This window comes from Syngnathus typhle, linkage group LG6 (assembly GCF_033458585.1).
Source record: "Syngnathus typhle isolate RoL2023-S1 ecotype Sweden linkage group LG6, RoL_Styp_1.0, whole genome shotgun sequence".
Taxonomy (NCBI): domain Eukaryota; kingdom Metazoa; phylum Chordata; class Actinopteri; order Syngnathiformes; family Syngnathidae; genus Syngnathus; species Syngnathus typhle.
In genome coordinates this window covers 5,347,084-5,371,117 of record NC_083743.1, presented here as the reverse complement: position 1 = coordinate 5,371,117, position 24,034 = coordinate 5,347,084, and the positions used below count along the sequence as shown (strand labels likewise).

Sequence of the window (24,034 nt, the reverse complement as noted above, 5' to 3'; positions counted from 1 at the left end):
TGACGCCATTTTGTCAATGTGTTTTTTCAACCACATCAGAATCAGAACGGAAGACATTTTGGAGTTACTCATAGCAAAAAAAAAAACTACCAAATGTATTTTTCTAAACTAGCAATTTGATTGCTAAGTTTTGTCAGTTAATATTGAAGTAGGTCATCAAGAAGAGCTGGAAAGTGGATTGTTCAACCAGTTCAGCCGGTTGCACCACATTTGCATATTTGTGAAACCTTTGTGCCGAACACATAAGAACTCAACAAACTTTTTTATGCTGAGAGCTACTTTTTTTATTTTTATTTTTTTCCCCCTCACTTTTTAATTTGCTTCTCCTTATTGTTTCATTACCTGTCTACATGTGTTGCTGCACCGTTTGAGTTCAAATATCCACAAGCCAATTTTTTATTTTTATTTTATAGGAGGTGATTATTTATTTACTACTTTTGTGACTTGGTTATTGTTCAACTCACCCAGATTAAATGAAATATTATTTATAAATATTTAAATAAATATAAAATACAATTTAGAAGACGTTTCGTAAACCAGGAAGTGTCCTGCTACCTCACAAACGAAAACAAATTGCTCAATTCAACCTTAGAGATGGTTTCTTCCGTGTCAGATGGACGACATCCGTCCAAATTTGGTTCCTGTATGAATCATACTTTCAGCAGATTTTTCTTAACCATTACAGCATGACGTGGAATTTTATAGTGTGCCCACACCTCAGACTCATGATTGGGTTCTTCTGATGCAAGTGACGTAATTACGTTTACAGTCAGCTGATTGCACTTTTCAGCTTTGCTCATCAAAGTAGACTTTATCAGATATGTTGGCTTCATCAAAGATCGGTCTAATAGCGGCCAACTAAAGTGTGAAATTGTGTTAGGTGACTTCTATGGCGTAGAAACGTTTCTGGTTTGTCCAATTTTGCGTTCCTGCTCTCTCAAAGCGGCTACTGAAAGCTAAAGACGGCTCCTCGTGGCAAGTAGGAGTTAAAAATAAAAAAATGTTTCAGCAGGATTCCTCACTCCATGAACGGCTGCTTTCCGGTTACAATGTTGACTTTGTGTCTTTTTGTTGTGAGTATCGAGCGGACTGAGTAACCCAATCCTCCGTGCGGAGGAAGAAGAATAACACCCTCGATAATCAACAAAGAATCTTGAACGGCAGGTCTTCTTTTGTTCAGGCCTTCACTTTCACGCCTCTCGTTCTCCTTCTGCAACGCATTCGTGAAGCCGATCGCTTCCTGGTATCATCTCGGCGAGCTCTCCGAGGCGCCGCATCACCGCCGCCATGCCTTCCATGGGCATGCAGATGGCCGGCTGCACCTTGGCCCTCCTGGGCTGGATCGGGGTTCTGATCGCCTGCGGCTCGCCCATGTGGCGCGTCACCGCCTTCATCGGCAGCAGCATCGTCACGTCGCAGACCATGTGGGAGGGTCTGTGGATGAGCTGCGTGGTTCAGAGCACGGGTCAGATGCAGTGCAAGGTCTACGATTCCATGCTGGCCCTGAGCCAGGACCTCCAGGCCGCGCGGGCCCTGGTGGTGGTCTCCATCATCGTGGGGCTCGCCGGTGTTCTGTTGGCCTTCGCTAGCGGCAAGTGTACCAGCTTCATCCCGGACAAAAGAGCCAAAGCCAGGGCGTCGGTGGCCGGCGGGGTTCTCCTGATCATTGCCGGGTTCCTCTGCATCATCCCCGTGTCCTGGACCGCCAGCATCATCATCAGGAACTTCTACAACCCGACGGTGGTGGACGCCCAGAAGAGGGAGCTGGGGTCTTCTCTCTACATCGGCTGGGGGGCCGGGGGGCTTTTGCTGCTGGGAGGGGCGCTCCTGTGCGCTAGCTGCCCCCCCAAGAGGGACGAGGCACCATCTGTGCACTACCTGATGGATCGGTCCATGGGAGCGTATAGCAAGGCTGACTCCATGAGCTCGTACACACCCACAAAAACCTACATTTGAGATGAGTCAAGCCAAAAGTCAAAAGTGGGTGGTTTTACCCCAAAAATTAATCCATAGGGGTGAGGTGAATAAACCCCCCCCAAAAAAACCATACTACTTTGGATTGCCCTGTATTTATTTTGACACTGAAAGGACAGTTAAGTCAGTGTTTTAAGAACTTGCCCATGATTTTTGGTGTTTGTCATGACAGTAAATGAGCTTTTTTTTGTTACTCATGCCTGTTGTTTGTTGACTTCAGTTCCAGAAGAACCGGTTTGTTAGCCTCTTGGATGACACTCGCTGTTTTGGGAACAAACTAAAGCAGGGATTTTTAAAACGAGGGATCTTGAAAGACATCATTTCGGTCCACAAAATAATTTCCTCTGAAGAAAAATGTAATTTAAAAATATATATTTATTTACTCCAATAAAACAATAATAACCCACTTACTGCTCTTCTTTATCTACTGTGCTTGTGTGTGTGTGTGTGTGTTATGGTTAGGGTTAGCAGTGTAAAAGATTGAGATGAATACTTTTAGTCCACTGATAGACTTAGAAAATGTATTACACCAGTGTGGTTTGAGTGTGGCTCCCTCTTGTGGTCGGTGTGCAGAAGTTTAGACTTTGGTTTTAATCCAATACAGTACAATTTTATTTATTTTATTTTAGTCCTATATTTAAGTAGGATTTTCTTGAAATAAAGGTGAAGAGACTTGACTTATGACATGACAGTTGACTTTGTCCCACCTCTGGTTTTAGGTGCGACATGGCCCTGCAAGAGCTCGGCATCGTTCTGGCCACGCTGGGCTTGGCTGGCACCATGCTAATCTGCGGCCTTCCCATGTGGAAGGTGACGGCCTTCATCGGGACTCGCCTGGTGGTCATGCAGGTGTTCTGGGAGGGTCTTTGGATGACGTGCGTCAGTGAGTACACAGGTCAGATGCAGTGCAAGCTCTACGATGCCCTTTTGGATTTGTCTCCGGAGCTGCAGGCGGCTCGCGGCCTGGTCTGCATCAGCCTGGTCCTGGGGTGCCTCGGTTTTCTGGTCTTCCTCCTGGGCGCCCGCTGCACCAAGTGCCTGAACCACCCACGCGTCAAGACCCGGGTGGTGTTGGGTTCGGGCCTCGTCTTCGGCCTGGCGGGCTTGTCCGGCGCCGTGGCCGTGTCCTGGACGGCCAACAATGTGATCAGAGACTTCTATAACCCGCGCGTCCCCGACGTACTCAAACGGGAACTCGGGGCGGCCATTTATATCGGCTTTGTCGCCTCGGGATTGCTACTCTGCGGCGGGGGCATCTTATGTGCAAGTCGGCCACCACCGAGGCTACGTCCTGATGGCTACACCCCGGCCAGAACGAACACAAACAGCAGCTACGCCATCAAGAACTATGTCTAGGTTAGCAACATTGACATGGCAACACACAAAGGCTGAAATCTGATTGGACCAAAAAAAATGAAAATGAACAAATGCTACAAATTGATTGTCATACTGTGAAATGTTTGATATAATATTTTTTTTTGGTCTCCATCACAAAAGCTGTTGGTACACAGGTGTGAAGAAGAAAAAAACAAGACGTTTCCTTTAAATCAGCTTCTTGTCAGTGTAGAAAAACCCACAGAGGCACTTTTGTCCTGCCTGCCGACAGCTCAGACTGTTTCGGATTGTTTTGATACGATGTCAGAACAAACAAAACATTCCACCCAGGCTACGCCTTCCCCTGCTCTCTAATGCCGTCCAACTGGTTTCCCATAACAAACCCGGCCAGACAGAGGTTGGGACGCCCCACCCCCGTGGTTTAGGCTTCCCGAGTCGACATGCGCCGGCGTCTGGAGCTGGCGGGCCTGGGTCTGGCCTTCTCCGGGTGGCTCTGCGCCATCTTGACTCGCTGCGTGGCCTTGTGGACGGTGAGCGGCACTCTGGATAACTCCACGGCTACGCTACCGGCTTACTGGGACGGGGTGTGGCTGGAATGGGACCACTGGGATCTGGCCCACGACGGGGAGCTGCACTGTTCCTTCTATCGGACGCTCATTTCGCTTTCTGGGAGTTTCCGCACGTGGAGGGCCTTCATCATGGCGGCGGTGGGCGCAGGGGCGTTTGCCACCTTGATAGGTGCGGCCGGAGCCGTGTGGTTCCCCAAGCGGGGGCAGGTGAAAGTGTTTTCCGGGGCCTCGTACGTTTTATCCGGGATTCTTATTCTGATTCCCATCGCCTGGACCTGCCAGCACAGCAGCCAGCCGCTGGCGGGTGCCGTGCACCTGAGGAGGGACTGGGGACCGGCGCTGTATTTTGGATGGGTGGCCTTTGCGCTGATGATCGCCGGGGGGATCCTTCTCACCACATTGTGTCCCACCGCCTCCGAGGTACCGGACCCGTCCGTTGAGGGTCACGGGACGCATCTTCCCGAGGAGACGACGCACCCACTCAACAGGATCAACAGGGCCAACTTCACACATAGCCAGTACCAACGTGGGTTCGTGCCCTCCTAATGCCCCCCCCCCCTTCTCCCTTGCGTGTGTAAGCAATAGGTGAAAATCTCAAATCTTATTTCCCCCATTGGAAATGCTGGAGCAAATACTGGACTCCTCAGAGAAGATCCATGCGAGCACACGAAACCCGAGCCAAGATTCAAACCCTGAACTGTGAAATTTACAATTTAGAAAATGTGTATTTGCATTAGAGCAGACTCCTCATGATGACACAATTAGTTCATATCTTCATTACCTTTTTTTTTTTTTTAACATTTCAAGATTTACTCACACATATTACAACTTTATTCTTGTAAATGTGACTTTTTATGAAGAATTAAAAATGGGCTCATTTTGTGTACACACCCTGAATGTCTAAGTTTTTTTTTTTTGTTTGTTTTATATATGGTACAGAAATTAAGTTTTGACCTACTTGACCAATGAAGAACTTTTGATTGTTAACCTGTGGACATACTTTTCACTTGCTCGTGATTGAAAAGAAAGTGACATTAAATACACATTTGCATTTAATATTTGTGTGCAAAAAATAAAAAATAAATTGCTGCAAAGCAGAGATTCCCAAAGAGTGTGCTTTTAGCATAAAGGAGCAGTTGAGTTTTTAATTTTGACTTAATTAGTTCCCAACATCTTTTGAAAGTGTTAGTGATTCCCTAAAGCTTCTCATCACCCTCCTCCACATCCTTCAGGCTGATCACCTCCACCGAGCCTTTCCCTTTGGTCTCGCAGCGAATCATCTCACCCAGCTCCCTGTAGCAGCCGGGATCCACCAGACACACCTGACAACAAAAAATGTAAATGTCAAAAAGTGAAACTAAAAATTGAATCCAAATTGTGGGACCCAACTCACAATTTCGAGGTTCTCTTCAAAATCTTCGCTCTCTACGACCTGCAGGAGAGGTTTGACTTTCTCCTTGAGCCGCTTAGCCTCTTTGCCAGGCAGCAGAATCCGCAACTTCATGTGGGCCCGCTGGATCTGCATGGTCTCCTTCAGCTGCCGGATCACCTCCAAGGCCTGCGTTCGACGCAATCACGTCACCTCATCATGCTTGATCATTCGCACTTCTTCATGTGATGTTTGCAGTGTCACCTGCTGCTTGGAGCTCTTGTTGGCTTTGACCGAATAGTGGATGTCCTTCATTCCGCGCTCAATCAGGCTGACCGTGTACGGCCTCTTGGTGTCGGGGTTGACGCACTTTTCGGCCACGATGGTGGCGATGTCTCTGAACGTGGTCTCCAGCTGACTCTGTCGCTCCTTGTCAGACACCTGGAGATCCCCTTTGGCCAGGATCTGTTTGCACGGAGGAAAAGTCCTTTTTAAACTTTATTTCTTTAGTTACACCGGAGATTGCGACTGTACCTGTTTACAGATTTCATTCAGGTCATCTGTGCCAAAAGCTTTACACAAGTCCTCCTTTTTGGCCACCTGCCCTTTGGAGACATTAACGAAAACTGAGTTGGTCTGCAAAACCTCATCCAGATCTTTCTCTCTGCAGACAAAAACACAAAGGAGAAACTTTTGTGTTTGACATGCAGCTCGTTGGATCAATAAAGGTTGGGTTTAAACAGCAACATTTAGAGGGTATATATTAATGTATTAAGACAATAAGCATTAACAAAGGTATGTGAGACCGTTTAAAACCAACATCGGATGCCTTACTTACGCTCCGGAGCGCCAGCTGACTACTTTATTCTTATAACAGGCGATTTCGAAGCGTTTGCCTCCTTTCTTCATCCGCACCACTGCCACATTTGTCAGTCGGATTTGGTTTGTCGGTGTAAATATAGACATTTTTACGTCTATCTACTAATTTTGTTGAGGGTAAAAGTGCGTTGACAAAACGATAGCCTCCGTGACGCACTTGTTATTGTGTTACAACACCTAGAGTCCGTTAAAAACAAGCAATGGCGAACGAAAGTTCTGATGTTTTTGACCACGGTAATTGATCCTAAACATTGAAATGAAAGTTTTAAAAAATGGACAAAAAGCAAGTAAATATTTGCCTGATGTGAAAAAAACGTTTCGTGACAGTCCCAAACAATAAATTATAGTAAAAGTAAATTTGCAGTCACCGTTGACTCAGAGCCCCTCGAGAAACAGTAACGGAACTATAGTTCCGTTTATGATGACGTTAATTTCTTTACACACACGTCGCAAAGTATTTCAATCAGCAAACACTATTTTACAATCGTGATATTTAGATGTAAAAAAAACCCTGATGATATATCAAGAAAGTGGGTGAAAGGTAAGCAAAACTTCCAGTCAACTCGACCGTAGGGGGCGCTAGTGTGCCAAATCGCCGGTACCAGCTAAACAAAACAAGAAGAAGAGAGCAGACGCTTCCTGCCTTCATTAAAGGACCTGAATTACTTTAGGTGAGGCACCTTGTTTGAATTCTAGCCACAGTTCGCTTAATTTAACTTTCCGTCGGTGTGTAAAACGTCGCGTCCGCTGAAATTGTGTTTGCTAAGATTTTAGTTTGTCTGTTTTTCTTCCCACTCCACCTTCGTCGTTTCAAGGGCGATGTTGTCATTCTTTGCCAGGTCTGCTTTCACAACATGTAAGTCAACAGCGCTCTGTTGCGTTAGTAAACGTCACATATTGAGTCAATTTTGTCAATATCTAACAACTGTCGTGTTTTAATTTTAGTTCTGTGTTTGAAACTTTAGCTTGTTCGCACTCCTTATGTGCATTTTTGTTTACTTTTCCCATGACTACATTTCACTGCTGCCTGCCCCAAAATGGCCCCCACCCGCTTAATTGGTATTCTCAAAATGGTGTCTAATTTAATTCACATATATGAGCCATATTTTCCATTAAAAACGTACTTTAAATTCCTACGGTGGGATTAGTGTAGTTATTCTCCTAGTTATGTACTACTACACCAACTGCCTAAGTAATACAGTAGTAAAATATATGCATTTCATCTTGAATACTGTTTTTTTTAATAGACAGGGGATTCAGGCCCTGCAGCCAAACAGTGGTCCGGACCATGTCGACGTCTGGCGGTCCCACAGCTCCTTACACCACCCTGGCCATCAGCCACCCAGCACAGACGATCACGCATGTGGAGCTCCACCGTCCAAACAAGCGCAATGCAATGAACAAAGCATTCTGGAGGCAAGACTTTTTTTAAATAGATTTTATAAAAGATAGCATATGGGGGGAAACAATTTGGAATTGTGTCAAGGGGTTAATAAAAATAATCTACCCCCCGTTCCCACTTGATATTGCGATTGCAAATATCAGTGCCCTCTTCCAATATATTGTTTTAACAAACAATAAATTAATATATTAAGCATTTCTGGATATTTTATGTGCTCTGACAATGACAATAAAAGTGAGCATAATGGTCTTGTGCTGTCTCTCAGTGAGATGGTGGATTGTTTTAACGAGATTTCCGGTGACCCGGACTGCAGAGTGGTTGTGGTCTCTGGCGCAGGGAAGGTCTTCACAGCAGGTGTGACAAGTCTTGTCAAAGTGGCATCAATTGAAGAACAAATCTAATTCTCAGTTGTGTGTCAATGGTCCAGGTATTGACCTGATGGACATGGCCGGCGACTTGCTGCAACCAAACGGAGATGACACGGCCCGCATTTCTTGGAACCTTAGAAAGAACATCACCAAATACCAGGACACCTTCTCAGTCATCGAGAAGGTCCGTCACACGTATGATGATTAATATATGATCATTTTTATTATTACTTATGTCTTGATCTTCTTGCTCCAGTGTCCAAAGCCAGTTGTGGTAGCTGTTCATGGAGCCTGTGTAGGAGGAGGTAAGAGGACATCATCAGAACTATTAGACATTGAAATGTCACCTTTTCAACACTCAAATTCATCGTCAGGTGTGGATCTGATCACTGCCTGTGACATCCGCCTGTGCACCCAGGATGCCTGGTTCCAAGTCAAAGTATGTCCCGTGTAAATTAGAGCATCACCTAACATTCATCACTCACTAGGCCACGCCCCTTTAAGGCACACATCCACCAGACAAATACTACATATAGAATGTGAGCTTCATAAAAGCAGTATCTTTCTTTTTTGGGGGTTTGAACACAAAAGTAAATATGGCCAGCCAAGGGGTGAGAATCTATTTTTGGGGGCGATGCCACAAAGATGTTGACTCGGTTACGATGTTGCAGGAAGTGGACATCGGGCTAGCAGCGGACGTCGGAACGCTGCAGAGGCTCCCGAAAGTGATCGGCAGCCGCAGGTAAACAGCTCATAAACACACTTGAAATGGTTCATCTAAAATATTCCCACCTTTTCTCCAGCCTGGTGAACGATCTGGCTCTGACGGCGAGGAAGATGTACGCTGATGAGGCCTTGAACAGTGGACTGGTCAGGTAAAGTGATTTTGGACTTTTTTTCTTGAAATAGTTAAGGCACCCTTATGACGGAGATGAAGGATAAGGCAGCTTCCCGTATGAAGTGGCTTTTCTCGTCGGGTACCCAGCCGAGTGTTTGGGGACAAGGAGGCCATGATGGCGAGCGCGCTGGAGATGGCCGGAGAGATGGCCGCCCGCAGCCCCGTGGCCGTACAAGGCACCAAAGTCAACCTCATCTACTCCCGAGACCACAGCGTAGCCGAGGGACTCGACTACATGGTAAGGAAGTTCAAACTTAACACACTCTATTGTGAAATGCTGAACGGTCCATGTTTCCAGGCCACGTGGAACATGAGCATGCTTCAGACTGCAGACGTGATGAAATCCGCTCAAGCCTCCATGGAGAAGAAGAGTGTTAAGAGCATAACCTTCTCCAAACTGTGAAAAGAGGTCAGGTCGTTTACTGAACAAGCTTCTCAAGCTGGGCTTCTCGGGCCAATGTAAGATTGCTGAACCAAACAGAAATAAGAATGTGCTAACAGTCCTTATGATTCATAAATAAGCTATTAAGTGCACTTCTGACAAAGTCGTCAAATAATTTCTATCTTTGTCATTGTAAAATACTCGTGTATATGATTTTAATATTTGGATGAATCTAATAAATAGGTGCTGAAAGTTTCTAAATATAAAGTATTATGTAAACACACAACACAAGATCTTTGAATAAGTTAAAAACTTTATTGATAAACGAAACTATAACACCATTTACACAGGTAGGAAAGAACATTCGGAGTCGCTCATTGTTGAGTCTGCTTGGCACGAAGCTTCTGGAGTGTTTTCTGTGGGGGAATAAAACATCAGTTGAGTGCCGTCGGCGTAATGCCTAAAAAAAAAAAAAAGATTTACCATGTGGAAGGCTCTGGCTTTCTGTCTGTTGCTGGCTGAAGCCTCCTGACGGCTTTGGACCGCCTTCCGCTCTTTGACCTCCTCAAGCTGCTCGTACAGTCTGAAAGAACAAATGCGGTGTTGAGACAGTGGTGACATGTCATTGGGGGGGGAAGAAAAACAAATGGCAGTACCTCCGAGTTTGTCTGTGCATCTCGGCAAATTTCTTCACTTGGCTCTGCTCGTTCAACTTTGTTGACGTGCTCACTGCTGGAAAGCATATTAAGACTTAACTTCAGGGCACAGTTGTATCTGTCCCGTCTTGTTACTAATCAGATTTCCTACCTGGAGGAGTCAGGGGCTTTTGTTGCTTGACCAAAGTGGACTTTGCTGTTTTGACCTTGTCAGCTTTCTGCAGAGAACATTCCTTGGACTGCGTGCTGCCCTCCGCCGCCGGGCCACTCTTGCCCGGCACCCTTTTAGCTTTGATTTGGTCCACTGGGTGGGCCGACCGAGTCTGCAGTAAGGTTGCAATTATTTTAACTTTATCGTTAATTTGTATTTCATGAGGCCTTTCCTCAGACTGCGCGCCGACCTCCGCTGCTTTTCCATTCCTGACCAGCGCCCCTTTGGCCTTAACTTGTTCCGCCCGGCGGGCTGACCTCTCTAGAAGAGCTTGGCGCTTCTTCTCAAAGACTCCCTGCTGCTGGGACCCCCAATTGAACTCGAGGAGCATTCCTGATGCCAACAGACAGACATTTTCAATATAACCCCCTCTAAATAAATCCATAGCAGACTTTACCTGCATGTGTGGGGCTCTGATCTGCTTTTAAAGCTCCTGGAGGTTTCTCCATTAAGGTTGGTTGGGACTCCTACGATAAAGAAAATAAGTTCATACGCGGACAGAGTTGAGAAGGTCCTGGAATGCCAACACGAGTACCTCATTGCCTTTTTGTTCTTCCTCCTCCCACGGTTCTTCCTCGAGCGCTATGCTGTCCTGCAATGTGGTGTCTGTCAAGCTCACCAGTGTTATTTGGGACTGCTCCAGGATGCCATTCATACTGCCGGCCTCCTAGAAATACAAGTTATGAAAAAAGACAAAAAAAAACACCTACAAAAATCGAGCAGCGCAAAATTGTACCCGTAGCCTAGCGTTGAGGTCCAGCCTCGAGTTCAAAGTGCACTCTTCTGCAGGGATGTCAGGAATGGGAACTTCTACTGCCCGCTGCTCTTCTTCAACCTCCTCCTCAGGCAAGATGCTGAGTGTAGACGAATTGTTGCTAGCATCAGATTGTGAGAGCCACACCATCTGTAATCACAAATTATGTTAGCGCTCATTCAAGTGCAGACACACACGTGTAATTAGACACACAACCTGAGGAGAGTTGACGCGATGCCAAGCGGACGTCCGGCGGGAGCCTTCCTCCGTCCTGAAGCGGTCGGTGGAGCGCTCGCTCTCAGAGGCGGCGCCTTGAGACGCCGAGTCGGAATGCGTTGACACGCTGAGCTCGCCGCTCGAGAGGCGTCCCTCGGAAGAGTCAGGAAACGCGGTGGGGGCTGTCTCGTTGTTGGTGACCTCGGACGGGAGGGGGTGAAAGGAGTCTGCGCCGGGCGGGACGGAAGCCCCGTGTGAGGCTTCGGAAGGTAAGGATGGATGCGAGGGAATGGTGGCCTCTGTCAAGGAGCTGAGATCCAAGCCAGTTCTTTCACCTAAAATAAAAAAAAATATATATATTTTTTTCTAATTTATTTCCTTTCTTTCTATTACTTTTTATAATCTGTAATAATTTCAATACATTTGGTATGACAGCATCGATTTACTGTTTGCAAAGTTCTCAAACCTGAGCTTCCACTGTCCTGGCCAGAAGACAAGTCCAACTCGGCGACAAGCGGTCTCATCGAGCTCTCCGGACGCTCGTCCAGCCAGGACCGTTCTGTGTGCGACGGCAACTGAGCCACACTGGGTTCATGCTGGCCTCTCCACCCGCGCTGGCTCGACTCTCGAGAGATTTGTTCCATGATGCGACTCAGAGTCAAGTCCAATCTGGCAGAAAGTGGCAGGCCGGGCGGCTGGCCGATTACCGACGAGTGAGCTGACGGCGGACCCAGCAGCCGCTCCATGGTGCTGTCTCTTTGTTCTGCAATGAGGTAGGAGGACTGATCCCCTGGCTGACCAATAAGAGGTCTGAACGAGTCCTGATCCTCGTAGACCGAGGATTGCCCCAAGATCGGTTGGACCGCCTGGTCACGGTTCTGGAAGATGAACAAGGAAGAATCCAAAATGTTCCTCAAGTAGAGTAAATCAATTTAAGGCGATTTTGTGGCTCACTGACCACGACACTTGTGTGGGCGGCTGGAGAAGGAGAAGTCGCACCAGATGCTTCGTCGTCATCGTCTTCTCGGCCTGTTCCGAGCGGAGCACGGTGAACAAAACCGGACCGCACGCTGAGCGAAACAGCTCAAGCACGCTCTACCTGTACTTAAAGAGACGCTGAGCTCTCGGACGTCGCTCATCGGAGAGGCGTGGAGAGCCGCTTGGGCCTGGCCTGCAGCGGGACGGTGAGAAGTCTCCGTGGCGTCAAGGGTTGGAGATTTACCTGATAATGGCACCACAATGGTTTTGGACCAGAGCCCGCGTGATTAATTTTTTATTTTTATTTTTCCTCACCTGCGTTGGTGTCTGGGTCACTGGTGAAGTAGCTGCCGGTGGACAAGGGTGTGATGGACAAGCCTTCCCGATCAGAACGTCCACGTGCAGACTGACAACAAACGCACGCACACTCGGTTAGGATTGGTGGTTGCATTTACAACCATATATTCATAAATAATTTGGTAATTGGACATTGAGCTCAGTTCAAGTGTAGAAACCCTCATGAAATGTATTTTTTTATTTTATTTTTTTAAATACAATTCAGGTAATTTTGTTTACATCATCGCTCAAGAGACACAAAGACAACAGACAGACAGAAACACACACACACACACACACACACGCGGACGGACAAACAAAAAGCTTCTCATGCATAATCACAGGCCAAGGAAGACATTACCAAGGCACTCAGATTTGGCTATTTTTCATCATTGATCCACAAGTTGTGAACCTCAGAGGGGGTGAAAAGTGTACCTGGATGCAATGTCAGCCCCTTGACTCAAAATAAAAACCCAACTTGCCTCTCCAGGTGACCCGCTAGCTTCCGAGAAGGAGCTGCTGATCGGGACCGCCGGGCCGAAGGAGTCGGATTCCCTCTCGGAGTCCAATGAGAAGTGGCGATATGAACCTGGACAACAAAATTCGGTTTGAATCGAGAAAAAAAGTAGGTGACGCAACCGAGTTTTGAGGCTCCACATATTGTATCACTGAATTGCTAAAATGAGCGAACGTACCGTGCTCAGAAGTGTCTGCTGATGTTCCGGACTCCGTCACTTCCTTTTCTCCATAAAGCGAGGAGGTGGACCTCCTTGAACTGGACATGGATGACGTCTGTAGAGTTGCTTCTGTGGTCACAGGGGACTCATATGACTCCCGCAGAGACCAGTCCATTGTGTGTTGGGGCGGCGGAAAAACATCGCCCGGACCTGAGAGCAGAATCAGCATCAGTGATGATGGGACGTGAGATGCCAAATTCTTGGGACTGACCTGTCACCAGGCTGGTCTCCACTGGCGTCTCTACTTCCTGAATGGCGCTGAGCTCGTGCTGCTCACTCATCGTGCCGAGCCGGACTCGGGTCACTGGGGGTTTTGCTGCTCGGGCGGGAGCATGAAGTGAGGCTGGAAAAAAAATTGTGAAAATCCGTTTTGGGGATTATGCTACACGCTATCAATGCTACGCGCTAGTACCCGTCTCGCTGGTGGATGGGAGATGAAGACTTGGGTCGTCTTCTGTCTGCAGATGCCCCGGGCGGGTCAAACTCCCCCCGTTGGATTTTTCGATGACTTTGAGCAGGGAGGAAAGTAGTCCCAATCGGATTTGAGCGGCGTCCTCTGGTGTGGCGACCTCGCTTTGCGGCTGCAAGAACATCAAGGTTGAGACGAAGAAGAGATTACGCAACAAGAGGAGACAATTTGTGAACTCACTTGAGCGTCAACGTTAATCAGAGCCCGTAATGTGTCTTTTTGCTGCCTGAGGAGCTCCAGACTCTCCGGCTGTTTTTGCCGCAGTTCTTCTTTCCCCTCCTGCTGCCGATTGCGGAACTCCTGAGGCCTCTGCTGGTCTTGTTCTGCAGGTGATCCAAACTGTGGAAGGTGACTCTGTGTGATCGTTTGGATGGGCTGGATTGGAAAGCTGGTGGAAGGGAGAAACTCGGTGGGTTGACGAGTGAAGGCCTCTCTGGTGAGCGCTTGAGGAGAAAGAACTTCTCTTATGACCGGTGTGGGATGGAATGACTCTCGGGTGACCTTCTTAAGAAGGAGTGGTTGAGGAGGAAGAGTCTCTTTGGTGACCACTTGAGGATGAGATGCCTCGGCGGTGACCGCTTGAGGAAGCGGCTCTCTGGTGACTGGTTTAAGTTGAAGCGACTCTTTGGTGAGTATTTTAAAAGGGAGCAACTGTCTGGTGACTACTTGAGGAGGAAGCGACTCTGCGGCACTAATTTGGGGAGGAATTGGCTGTGTGGTGATGGCGTTAGGAGGAACGGGCTCTCTGGTGACCACTTGAGGCGATAGTAACTCTCTAGTGACCATTTTAGAAGGAAGTAGTTTTCGGATGACGGCTTTGGGAGGAATTGACTCGGTGGTGGTCGACGGGACTCTCGGAACAACTTTTCTCGTCAGAGGGTCGGGATCAGAGATGTCCTGTAGCTGGTGCCTCGGAAGGTTTGAACTTTCAAATGATTCTGCGGATTGGAGGCTGGAGGAGGGAAGAGCCGGCGGCATGGATGGACCAGCCGATGCTCGGGAGGATAAGTCGGTGGAGATTTGAGGCTCGTGCAGCGGAGGAGGAGGGGGCGGAGTGGTCCCGTTGTGACGGTTCTGAAGAGAGCGCTGGTAGTCTTCCAGGCGGCGTCGAGCCAGGTCCATAGATTGCTGATGGATTCTTTAAATTGAGAGGAAAAAAAAGGACTGGATTAGAATCAGAAATTGGAAGTTTGTTTTGATACGTTTTCCTTGATGATGCAACGCACCTGTTTTGCTCTAGGAGGCGCTCTTGACATTCTCTGATTCGTCTGGTGTGTTCAGGAGTCTGTGCGATCATTGAGATTTTTTTTTCGGATTTAGAACAAATCATTCTCAAATTTTGGCTTACCTCTGGATGAGGGTAAACTTCTTGATCGTGGACCCCCGCTTGAGGGGTTTCTTGTTGTTGAGACTCAAGCAACAATCGCTCCAGTCGGGCTTTCTGCTCTTCCAGCTCCTGTAGAAAGGCCATCTGCTGCTGTTTCTCCCTCTCAAGCTCCATCTCCTGCAGAAGAAGAAGAAAAAGCTTGAGCAAAAAATACAAAGCGGACTACACTTAAGCGGTCCCTTACCCTTTTCTTTCGCTCGGTTTCAAATTCCAGGATTTTGGAGGCGAGGGAATCTCCGTCTTGACTGTCTGATGGGATTGGATGAATTGTTGCTAATAAAAATAAATATTTCATTATATTTAATGATGACTTTTGTACTAGCGTCAGGAAAGCAGCGTTACCTTGAGGAGACGATGGCGCCTGGGCGGGCTGGCTGCTGAGCGAGCCAGTTTCGATGGTCACGTCTTCCTCCGAAACTTTTCTATCTGCCGCCTCGACCCTTTCGGAAACTCCCTCGGGCTGAAAGACGGCATCCCGCTCCGGGATCACTTTGTTGTCCCGCTCCGGGATCACTTTGTTGTCCCGCTCCGGGATCACTTTGTTATCCCGCTCCGAGCCCCGACTGGCGACGGGGATTCCGCCGTCACAGCTTGACGACTCGCTTCTTTGCTTCCTGATGCGATTGAGGAGATTGGTCAAGGGCTTCCTGGGAGGTGCTCGCATGTTCTCCACTGCAGGTTTAGAAAGTTGTTCATGTCTTTGCTAGCGTGGTACTAGTAATGTCTGTTTACTAGTTGTGTTAATTTATACCGTGGGCATTTTCCTGCAATCCAGCGTCCTCTGCGGACCTTTCTCGTTCAGATGTGACGCCCTCGTCTAGCGTGACATCCAGCTCCGGGTCTCGGGCGTCGGCGCCGATGGCAGGACGAGGTTCTGGGACGAGCTGACTTATCGGGTCACTTTGGATTCCTGGAATTTCAGGTGGAATAAATTTGCATTTCATTATCACATGTCAAAATATGTAAACAATAATCCATCCAATCAACAACTAGACCAAGTTTTGAGTTCTTACTTCTTTCTCTGGTGTACATGTCCTCAAAGGCAACCTCCATGTCTCTTTGGAAGTCATCCTTCATCTCCTGCTTCCTGTGAGGCGGCTGGAAGATCTGCGGCGCTATCTGAAGGGCCTGCTGCCGCCTCCTCAGCATGTCAGCGTGCTGCATGTGCTCCAGTTCCACGAGGAGCCGTTCGTGATCCTAAAGGTACCAATACGGGGTTGTGACGTTGGCCCGATGGTGCTTGAGATCAACACACAAACCTCATACCAGCGCCAGTTGCTCTTTCCTCAGAGCCGATTTCCCTCGAACACGAGCCGTCTCCTTTCGTTCAGCTCTCTTCCTCTCTTCCTCCCTCTGTAGGTCCAGATGCCTCTTCATGGCCAGCTCGGCTACCTCATGGGCATCCACCTATTTGAGAACGTTGACTGAAGGCAACTCCAAACAGGAACATGTGGGTCATGCCTTTCTTTACCTGCTGCGTGTCTGCCGCCCGGTCCACCGTGACCCCGGGGAGCATGTGGTGACGGGTGCCGGCAAAGGCATTGACATCAGATTTCTTTCCCATGTGCGATTTTCCGGCTTCAATGGCCTGCTTGGAAAGGGAAGACAATAGCAATTCATTTCAAGTATGTGAAAATACTTGATTTGCTGCTGTTTACAATTTCTGGGCACATTTGGTTACCGTTTTGTCATTCGTAAAATTTTCACACTATTTCAAGCGCAACCTTTGAGTACAACTTACTAAAATTGGATTTGGGGGAGGCGGCGGGAGGTTGGCCACTTTTGTCGATCTCTCCTTTTCTACCTGCAGAGCCTTTTTCCGAGCATTGATTGTTCTGCAAAAGGAAACAAAAAAAACCAATGAAAAACACATTTCTCTCTCTCTCTGTCTTAGTCTGGTAGTCACATTCAAAAAATGCTCACCGGCTTTGCATCTCGCTATCTTTAAGCTTCTGCGACTTGAGCTCTTTCAGGGCTTCTCGAAAGCGCTCTTCCGCTTTGGCGTGATTCAGCGCTTCTCTCCGAGTTATGGCCAGCAAATCAGGCTCCTTTGACAGATCAAAAAGACATTTGAATACAACTAGGATTTCTATACAGAGCAGTGCCCTCTGTCTTTCTGACGTCACACTGCATTACATTTTCTTTGGCCATCCTCTGTCCTTGGCCGACCATCTGGAGGGTCTGTTCGTAAAGCAACTGCAGCGTGCGCAGTTTCTCGTTTTGCTGCTGCTCCCATTGCTCCCGCAGTTCCTGTCCCAGCAGCTCCAGCTCACGTTGACGTCTCCGCTCAACATTCTGCCGTGTCTGGAACGCAAAGTTCTTGTGCTGCTCACGAACCTAAGAGAGGAACAGGGTCAACGATTGCTAATAAGTTAAATGATTGCATAATTCGTTTGCAAAAAAATAGCTCGCTCGAATGAGAGCGTCGATCACAACAAGTTTGAAAACTCACAAACTGTTTGGCTCGGGGGATTGACATGACTCAATGGGTGGCGAATAAAAGTGACTCAAAAGCAATGCAGAGTTCGGACGAAATAACATAATGACGTCACAATGAAGTGAAACGTCAGAAAGCGAAGCAAAATCGATTATGTTCTCACGACCTGTTGTATTCGCAATTTTCTCCTTCTTCCCTTTTCTTCTTGAATCCACTGGGCCTCTTCGTTGGGGCTCAGTCGTAATTTTCCCAGCCGTCTCGCCATTGTCTCTCAGCGTAAACATTTCTCTGTAGCAACATAAGCAGCTAGCGGCTTAGCTGATTGGCCTGAATTGGTTAACTTAGCCTGATCGCTAAGTTCCGCCGCTCAGACGCGAGTTAATCGATGAAATAGGATCATATCAAGTTATAGACGTCAGATTGAATACGTTCTAATGCGATCAATCCAAAATAAAAGACATTTTCTTGCAGCACACAAATCTGCGCGATCGCGAAGAGTTAGCTTTGAATTCTTCCTACGTCACATCCGTCGGTTTAAACGTCCCGCCGTGTTCGCGCGCTTTGTCGCGACACATTGTTATATTATTTAGATGTATTATCATTATTAATTATCGGCACTCTTGAATAGTCGGCAAGAGTTTTATCACGTATATATATATATTTATATATAAAAAAAAGCTTAAATGTATCTAGTATTTTACAATTTTAACAGCTGCAGCACCACTTTTCACCTGAGGGGCGGCGCTATTGTCCCCAAGTAGAATTAGCAGCCATATATGAAAAACAAAGAAGAGCGTGTACGTGCGTAGAATAATCGAATCACGACAGAAACAATAACACAACTTAAAGGAGCAATATTTACATTCCAAACAATTGCTTAAAAGCAGAGGTAAGATTTGCTTTAATCAAATGTTATTAATCTCAATGTTTTCAATTAGCTGTTTAGTGTTCGAACCAAATACGCCGTGATTAGCGTAAAGCTAACGCTAGCCGATTTGGATAGCAAAGCAGTCGTGTAATGGTATCTTTCTCTTCCTGTCCCTTCCCTGTCTTGCGTAGCCTTGCCATCATGGCCAGCGGTCCAGGCGTGAGGGTCAGCATAGAGTCTTTCTGTGAGAAGCAGGTGCAGGAGGTTGCCCTGGATGGAACTGAGACGTACGTGCCGCCCCTGTCCATGTCCCAGAACCTGGCTAAATTGGCGCAACGGATTGACTTCAGCCAAGGATCCGACTCTGAGGAAGAGGGAACCAACAGCGAATCCCGGGATCGCGAGTGGTGCAAGCATGACCTGGAGGAAGAAGAAGGTATCATGAAGACAAGTGTTTGTTGAATGCACAATGAGTGACCCCTTCTTTTCCACTGTTTCTTTTTATGCAGGAACAGTAAAGTTCCAGCCCTCCCTGTGGCCTTGGGATTCCGTCCGCAACAACTTGCGTAGTTCCCTGACCGAAATGTGTGTCCTCTATGATGTCCTCTGCGTGGTGAAGGAGAAGAAGTACATGGCGCTAGACCCAGTGTCTCAAGATCCGTCCATGAGCAAGGTAAATTGAAAACACTGGCACATTTGAAGTTCAATGTCCACATTGTATTGCTTTGATTCAGACGCCTCAGGTGTTCCAACTGATGAGCAAAAAGAAATCGTTGGCCACTGCAGCGCAGCTCCTCCTGAAGGGTGCCGAGAAGCTCAACAAGTCTGTCGCGGAGAACCTGGAGAACCGCAGACAGCGAGACTTCAACGCGGAGCTGCTGCGATTGCGCTCGCAGTGGAAGCTGCGCAAAGTCGGCGACAAGATCCTGGGAGACCTCAGCTACCGGAGTGCAGGTTTATTAAAACCGCCACAAAGTGATCGTTTTTGTCATCCCAGTCTGTAAAAGCTGCATGATGTCATTAACCACGCAGGCTCACTGTTTCCTCATCACGGCTCATTTGAGGTGCTCAAGAACACGGATATCGATCTAGACAAAAAGATCCCCGAGGACTACTGTCCCCTTGACGTGCAGATCCCCAGTGATCTTGAGGGATCTGCCTACATCAAGGTAGAGGACTGACAGACATACTTTCATACTGACTTGTATGAAGAAATATTGGAGAAAGCGGTGGAATCACCACTGGGACTGTTCCAGGTTTCCATCCAGAAGCAAGCTCCAGACATTGGTGATCTCGGAACAGTCAATTTGTTCAGGCGACAACCAAAAACCAAAGGAGGTGTGGTATTGGTGCAACTCTACTTACTGTTTATCATGAAAGTTCTTTTTTTTTAATTCAGCACATCTTCTTGGTAATGTGTCACATTGGCAGGTTCGCAGCCGTGGCACGTGAAGCTGGAGGCGGCTCAGAACGTTCTGCTCTGCAAGGAGATCTTTGCGCAGTTGTCTCGGGAAGCCGTCCAGATCAAATCTCAAATCCCTCACATTGTCGTGAAGAATCAGATCATCTCACAGCCCTTCCCAGGTCTTGGAACGCTCGTGACTATGATCAACCGATACTAATCGCGTATTTATTACCATTGTAATTCATTTTTCATTCTGTTTGTAGGTTTGCAACTCTCCATCTCATTGTGTCACTCGACGACAGAGAAGAGGAACCATCGGGCCTCACCGGACAGACCCAAACCAGACGACCATCTTTACGTACTGGAACATAACCTGCATCAGATGATGCGAGAGGTGAGACTTTTTTTTTTTCCTTCGGGGATACTTTGACTATAGTTTGATTGAATCGAATGAAGGTTTCCTTTGTCTGCGTCGCAGTTCCACAAGCAGCAGCTGAGTTCCATGGTGATGCCGCATCCCGCCACCGCCCCATTTGGCCACAAGCGCCTGCGTCTGGCAGGTCCGCTGGCCTACGACAAGGCCGAAATTAGCAACTTGCAGCAACGAGAAGGTCTCCTGGAGAAGATCATCAAACAGGCCAAGCACATCTTCCTACGGAGCCGGTAAGACCGGCTTCTACTTTTTCAAATGACGACACCATTTATCGTGCATCTGGATTTGTCAGAACGGCGCGCACCATCGACAGCCTGGCCAGCCGCATCGAAGACCCTCAAATTCAAGCTCACTGGTCCAACATCAACGACGTGTACGAGTCAAGCGTCAAAGTGCTGATCACCTCTCAGAGCTACGAGCAAATCTGCAAGTAAGTTGTGGAAGGAAGGCGCAAAGGTGATTTGAAGGTGGGGCTAATGTACCGATCGCATGTTTCAGGTCCATCCAGCTGCAGCTCAACATTGGCGTGGAGCAGATCCGAGTGGTCCATCGAGACGGCCGCGTCGTCACTCTGTCGCATCAGGAGCAGGAGCTGCAGGACTTCCTCCTCTCCCAGGTATGGCTACTCTTCCCACCGAGCTCCAAATCCAGAGCTTCATGGGTGTCCCTGGCTCGTCCTCGCGGCAGATGTCCCAGCACCAGGTGCACGCCGTGCAGCAGCTGGCCAAAGTGATGGGCTGGCACGTGCTGAGCTTCAGCAACCACGTCGGCCTCGGCCCGGTGGAGAGCATCGGGAACGCTTCGGCCGTCACCGTGGCGTCTCCCAACGGAGAGTACGGCATCTCAGGTGAGACTGCTCGCTTCAGACTTTTTAAATTGACCCAAAATGGCTTCCTCTCTTGTTGTTTCCTTTCCTCCCCCCCTAGTGCGTAACGGTCCCGAGAGCGGATGCAGGGTTTTGGTCCAGTTCCCCCGCAGCCAGACCAAGGATCTGCCCAAGAGTGAGATCATCCAGGACAGCAAGTGGAGCCACCTCAGGGGTCCATACAAGGAGGTCCACTGGAACAAGATGGAGGGACGCAACTTTGTCTACAAGATGGAGCTCCTCATGGCCGCCCTTACCCCTTGCCCTTAATTGCAACACTCCCCGGGCGGACCAGCAACTTAGCCATGTTACAAAAAAATATATATGATAAGCCACAACCCTTTCCTTTTTATTCTTCCATGGAGGAGTTTTACAAGACTTTTGTTGGCTGCCTGCCCACATCCATTCACTTTTTTTTTCCCACTTGCTCAAACTTTCCACAGTATTCCAACTTGACCTATAGTTACTCCAAACAATATTATTTTGGCAATAAATACGGTTTATATTTACAGTACACGTGTATAAAATAAATCTGAGAGCGCCTCAGTCGCTTCTTTCCTCCACCAAATCCATTGTGGTGAAGGAGGAAAAAAAAAAGTCTTTCCTGTTACAAATGAAAAATAGTCCCAACAAACTTGTGTCAGAGATGCTGCAGCTCCGTTGCGTCATTTTCTGGAGAAAGAAAAAAAAGGGGGGGGAGGCAGTCATTCGAGACTCTAGGCAACCTTTGTACTCCAAAACACGCCCAAAGTGCCAACTTGCATTCACAGCCAGATGGCCCAACACGATTTGTGACTGTAGTCATTTGAGCAAGCGAGTTTTAGAAAGGCAGAAGTGGGAAGAAACCCAAGTACTGTACAAACAGTCTTTATTATAAAATGGTGCCTTGATATGAGTTGGCATTTGGCCAATTTTTGAATGCTACTTCCAAACAGGAGGCACGAATACTCACTTCACAATAATCCGACTTTTAAAATTGCAATCCTGAGTTTACCATTTACAGCAGCAAAGGCCACAATAACCGAGCAGGAGATAACCTTTGGCCCCAGTGCGACATGAGTCATTCTATACTACTAAAAGATTAAAAAAAAAAATCTGTGGTTAGAAGCAGAAGATCAGATGAATGAGACCCCTACCTGGCATTTCTTTCCTGCGTCGCCACGCTACAATCTTCCTGTAGGCTTTGTCCAACAGCCACATGCCCAGCATGAGAAGGCCCGCCAAGCAGGCCAGCGCCAAGGCTGACACCGACAGGTACTGTAGGTCCTCATACAGAACCTCTGCGAAGAACATTATTATTATTTAAGTATAAAAATGCATCAACTGTCTTTTTTTTCACCCACCATTGACTTTGAGGACAAATCCAACATCTTTACTGACGCCCATCCCGTCGGTGACCGTCAGCACGTAGTACCCGGTGTCTTGCAACCGCAGGTCCGACAATCCCATGGAGCCGTTGTCGTGCGCTTCTACGCGACTGCTGTAGTCAGCGGTGACATTGGTGAAGACGCCCGGCCGCCAGATGCCGATGGCGCGGCTCACCGAGCTCGACATGAAGGTCCACTGGATGGTGGGGGTGCAATTGCAGGCCACATCCACGGAGAAGAACACATCCTCCTGCACGGACCGGGTTAGGCTGTGCTCGGGGGACTCGATGGAGATGGCGCCAGCTTGGAAGAAGAAAAAAAAAAAAGGACTTTTTAAGCCAGAAAATTCCTTGGCACTCAGATACGTGCAATTTCACATGACAGGTTCCTGGCAGAACTTTCTAAAAGGGGTCACTCCTTTTAATAAAGTATGTTTGAGCAGCCTCAAAAACCTCATCAAATGTATCCAAAGAAGTTTCAGTGGACCTTGTGGTTCTGCTGTTTGCTCAATGAGGCATGGAGAAGGAATTCTACTCAAGAATGCCAAGGCGCTGAGAAGGAAAGAAGGAGCAAGGTGCGCCATTGCTCATCGATTAAACAGTCTCGTTGACGTAGCTATAAATATCATCATAATAAACAGGAAGCAAATATTGTCACGCTCGAAGTAAAACTGGTGACGGTAGATGATCTGATTCAACGACCGTAATTAAGAACTAATTCCAAAATTCACACAGACAAAGAAACAAAAGCATTTACAAACAGATGACATTCGGAAGTAAAGTAAGTATCTTACCGAAATGACATATCAACACAAGACCTTTGACATCACACATTATTAAGCAGTGTAACATTAATTTGATTTATTTGGATTGTTAAGAGCTACTGTAGTCCTGTCACCAAAAAGCTGAACTGGAACTATTTCCCTTTTTTTTTTTTTTTTTTTTTTTGCATATGTGGCCCTCAGTTGAGACATTCCCGTCGTGAGAATAAGTATAGTGCTTACCTCGTTGGCACAAGTACAACAAAAAGCAAAAGAGCGCAGCAACGTCGTGTACATCCCAGAGCCTGTAGTACAACATTAGCATCTCAGAGCCATCGGTTGGTTGAAGAGCACCAAGTCGAATCTCTCCCAACTCACTTGACCTTTTGGTAGGCTTTTTCAGTCCTTGACAAATAGTGATCCCGACATTTTCTCACAATCTTCCGCGTGCCTCGTCGTCCTCTCAGGCGTTTACTGAGTGTGTGTTCATACCTGCGCAGCCGGCACGCACCGATCAGACAGGTTGAGCCGGAGATTATTGAGTAAACATGTATCCACGCTCACACACCAAGGTGAAGAAAGGCCACACGGTGTCGGGCCTTCCCGCTTTTGTGAGTCACAAGTAAAACAGGCACTTTGGAGCCACACCAGCTATCAGCATAGGTTGGAAGCCCCTGGCCCCTCGCATTATGTGACACCTGGTAGAACGTGCCAAACAGGAAGCACTCACTTCAAAAAAATAAAAAGAGAGAGAGACAGAGAGAGAGAGCAACTGGCCTATGTTTGGAAGTTTGTTTGGCTGCGGGAAGTTATTTGAGCATTTATTTGCAGGCCTTTCTACCCAGTTTAAGTGAGAGATAGCAATCACAACAAAGTTTATGAATATATTGTTCAGTAAGTATATCATGTCAGTCTAAATTTAGCATAACTCTCAAGTTCTTGCACAGGAACGGTCGCTCATCAGTTTGTGCACATGATT

At 47.5% G+C, this 24,034-nt stretch overlaps 7 protein-coding genes across 11 annotated transcripts; 4 read left to right on the top strand and 3 right to left on the bottom strand.

The window, feature by feature from the left end:
• Window positions 1-620: 620 nt before the first annotated feature.
• Window positions 621-3,471, top strand: LOC133155461 (claudin-4-like). The gene is made up of 2 exons (XM_061280798.1): window positions 621-1,792; window positions 2,711-3,471. The coding sequence occupies exons 1-2, from the start codon at window positions 1,288-1,290 to the stop codon at window positions 3,328-3,330; spliced, it is 1,125 nt and encodes a 374-aa protein (XP_061136782.1). The 5' UTR covers window positions 621-1,287; the 3' UTR covers window positions 3,331-3,471.
• A 146-nt stretch (window positions 3,472-3,617) lies between these two features.
• On the top strand, window positions 3,618-4,977 carry LOC133155457 (claudin-4-like). Its single transcript, XM_061280794.1, has one exon. It carries the CDS (start codon window positions 3,750-3,752, stop codon window positions 4,422-4,424), a length of 675 nt encoding a protein of 224 aa, XP_061136778.1. The 5' UTR covers window positions 3,618-3,749; the 3' UTR covers window positions 4,425-4,977.
• On the bottom strand, window positions 4,913-6,314 carry sbds (SBDS ribosome maturation factor). The gene is made up of 5 exons (XM_061280793.1): window positions 6,086-6,314; window positions 5,782-5,911; window positions 5,512-5,712; window positions 5,272-5,436; window positions 4,913-5,200 (listed from the first exon to the last, which is right to left on the bottom strand). Exons 1-5 carry the CDS (start codon window positions 6,211-6,213, stop codon window positions 5,075-5,077), a joined length of 750 nt encoding a protein of 249 aa, XP_061136777.1. The 5' UTR covers window positions 6,214-6,314; the 3' UTR covers window positions 4,913-5,074.
• A 347-nt stretch (window positions 6,315-6,661) lies between these two features.
• On the top strand, window positions 6,662-9,431 carry ech1 (enoyl CoA hydratase 1, peroxisomal). Of its 2 annotated transcripts, XM_061280790.1 has the most exons (11): window positions 6,710-6,797; window positions 6,942-6,982; window positions 7,374-7,542; window positions 7,794-7,882; window positions 7,956-8,080; window positions 8,153-8,201; window positions 8,271-8,335; window positions 8,568-8,638; window positions 8,700-8,771; window positions 8,882-9,032; window positions 9,093-9,431. In XM_061280790.1, the coding sequence occupies exons 2-11, from the start codon at window positions 6,946-6,948 to the stop codon at window positions 9,195-9,197; spliced, it is 933 nt and encodes a 310-aa protein (XP_061136774.1). In that variant the 5' UTR covers window positions 6,710-6,797; window positions 6,942-6,945; the 3' UTR covers window positions 9,198-9,431. The 2 variants fall into 2 exon arrangements, with proteins under 2 accessions (XP_061136775.1, XP_061136774.1); XM_061280791.1 differs by lacking the exon at window positions 6,942-6,982 and having other exon boundaries at window positions 6,662-6,797.
• A 40-nt stretch (window positions 9,432-9,471) lies between these two features.
• On the bottom strand, window positions 9,472-17,903 carry cep295 (centrosomal protein 295). 4 transcript variants are annotated; one of them, XM_061280783.1, is made up of 30 exons: window positions 17,524-17,903; window positions 17,057-17,257; window positions 16,844-16,968; window positions 16,662-16,755; window positions 16,392-16,511; window positions 16,187-16,327; window positions 15,934-16,117; window positions 15,672-15,830; window positions 15,476-15,592; window positions 15,263-15,427; window positions 15,105-15,193; window positions 14,882-15,037; window positions 14,760-14,818; window positions 13,714-14,671; window positions 13,477-13,645; window positions 13,276-13,407; window positions 13,023-13,214; window positions 12,810-12,916; window positions 12,307-12,397; window positions 12,113-12,235; window positions 11,972-12,042; window positions 11,480-11,891; window positions 11,014-11,348; window positions 10,780-10,947; window positions 10,579-10,710; window positions 10,441-10,510; window positions 9,984-10,376; window positions 9,833-9,908; window positions 9,660-9,759; window positions 9,472-9,592 (listed from the first exon to the last, which is right to left on the bottom strand). In XM_061280783.1, the coding sequence occupies exons 1-30, from the start codon at window positions 17,620-17,622 to the stop codon at window positions 9,551-9,553; spliced, it is 5,280 nt and encodes a 1,759-aa protein (XP_061136767.1). In that variant the 5' UTR covers window positions 17,623-17,903; the 3' UTR covers window positions 9,472-9,550. The 4 variants fall into 4 exon arrangements, with proteins under 4 accessions (XP_061136767.1, XP_061136768.1, XP_061136769.1 ...); XM_061280784.1 differs by having other exon boundaries at window positions 16,392-16,508; XM_061280785.1 differs by lacking the exon at window positions 17,524-17,903 and adding an exon at window positions 17,373-17,517.
• Window positions 17,904-18,102: 199 nt separating this feature from the next.
• med17 (mediator complex subunit 17) lies at window positions 18,103-21,442 on the top strand. Its single transcript, XM_061280787.1, has 13 exons — window positions 18,103-18,246; window positions 18,417-18,661; window positions 18,735-18,898; window positions 18,960-19,179; window positions 19,258-19,394; window positions 19,482-19,563; window positions 19,657-19,809; window positions 19,894-20,024; window positions 20,109-20,293; window positions 20,356-20,493; window positions 20,562-20,679; window positions 20,751-20,910; window positions 20,990-21,442. Exons 2-13 carry the CDS (start codon window positions 18,427-18,429, stop codon window positions 21,196-21,198), a joined length of 1,932 nt encoding a protein of 643 aa, XP_061136771.1. The 5' UTR covers window positions 18,103-18,246; window positions 18,417-18,426; the 3' UTR covers window positions 21,199-21,442.
• On the bottom strand, window positions 21,257-23,733 carry LOC133155460 (V-set and transmembrane domain-containing protein 5). Its single transcript, XM_061280797.1, has 4 exons — window positions 23,299-23,733; window positions 22,272-22,598; window positions 22,065-22,208; window positions 21,257-21,600 (listed from the first exon to the last, which is right to left on the bottom strand). The coding sequence occupies exons 1-4, from the start codon at window positions 23,378-23,380 to the stop codon at window positions 21,569-21,571; spliced, it is 585 nt and encodes a 194-aa protein (XP_061136781.1). The 5' UTR covers window positions 23,381-23,733; the 3' UTR covers window positions 21,257-21,568.
• Window positions 23,734-24,034: the final 301 nt, after the last annotated feature.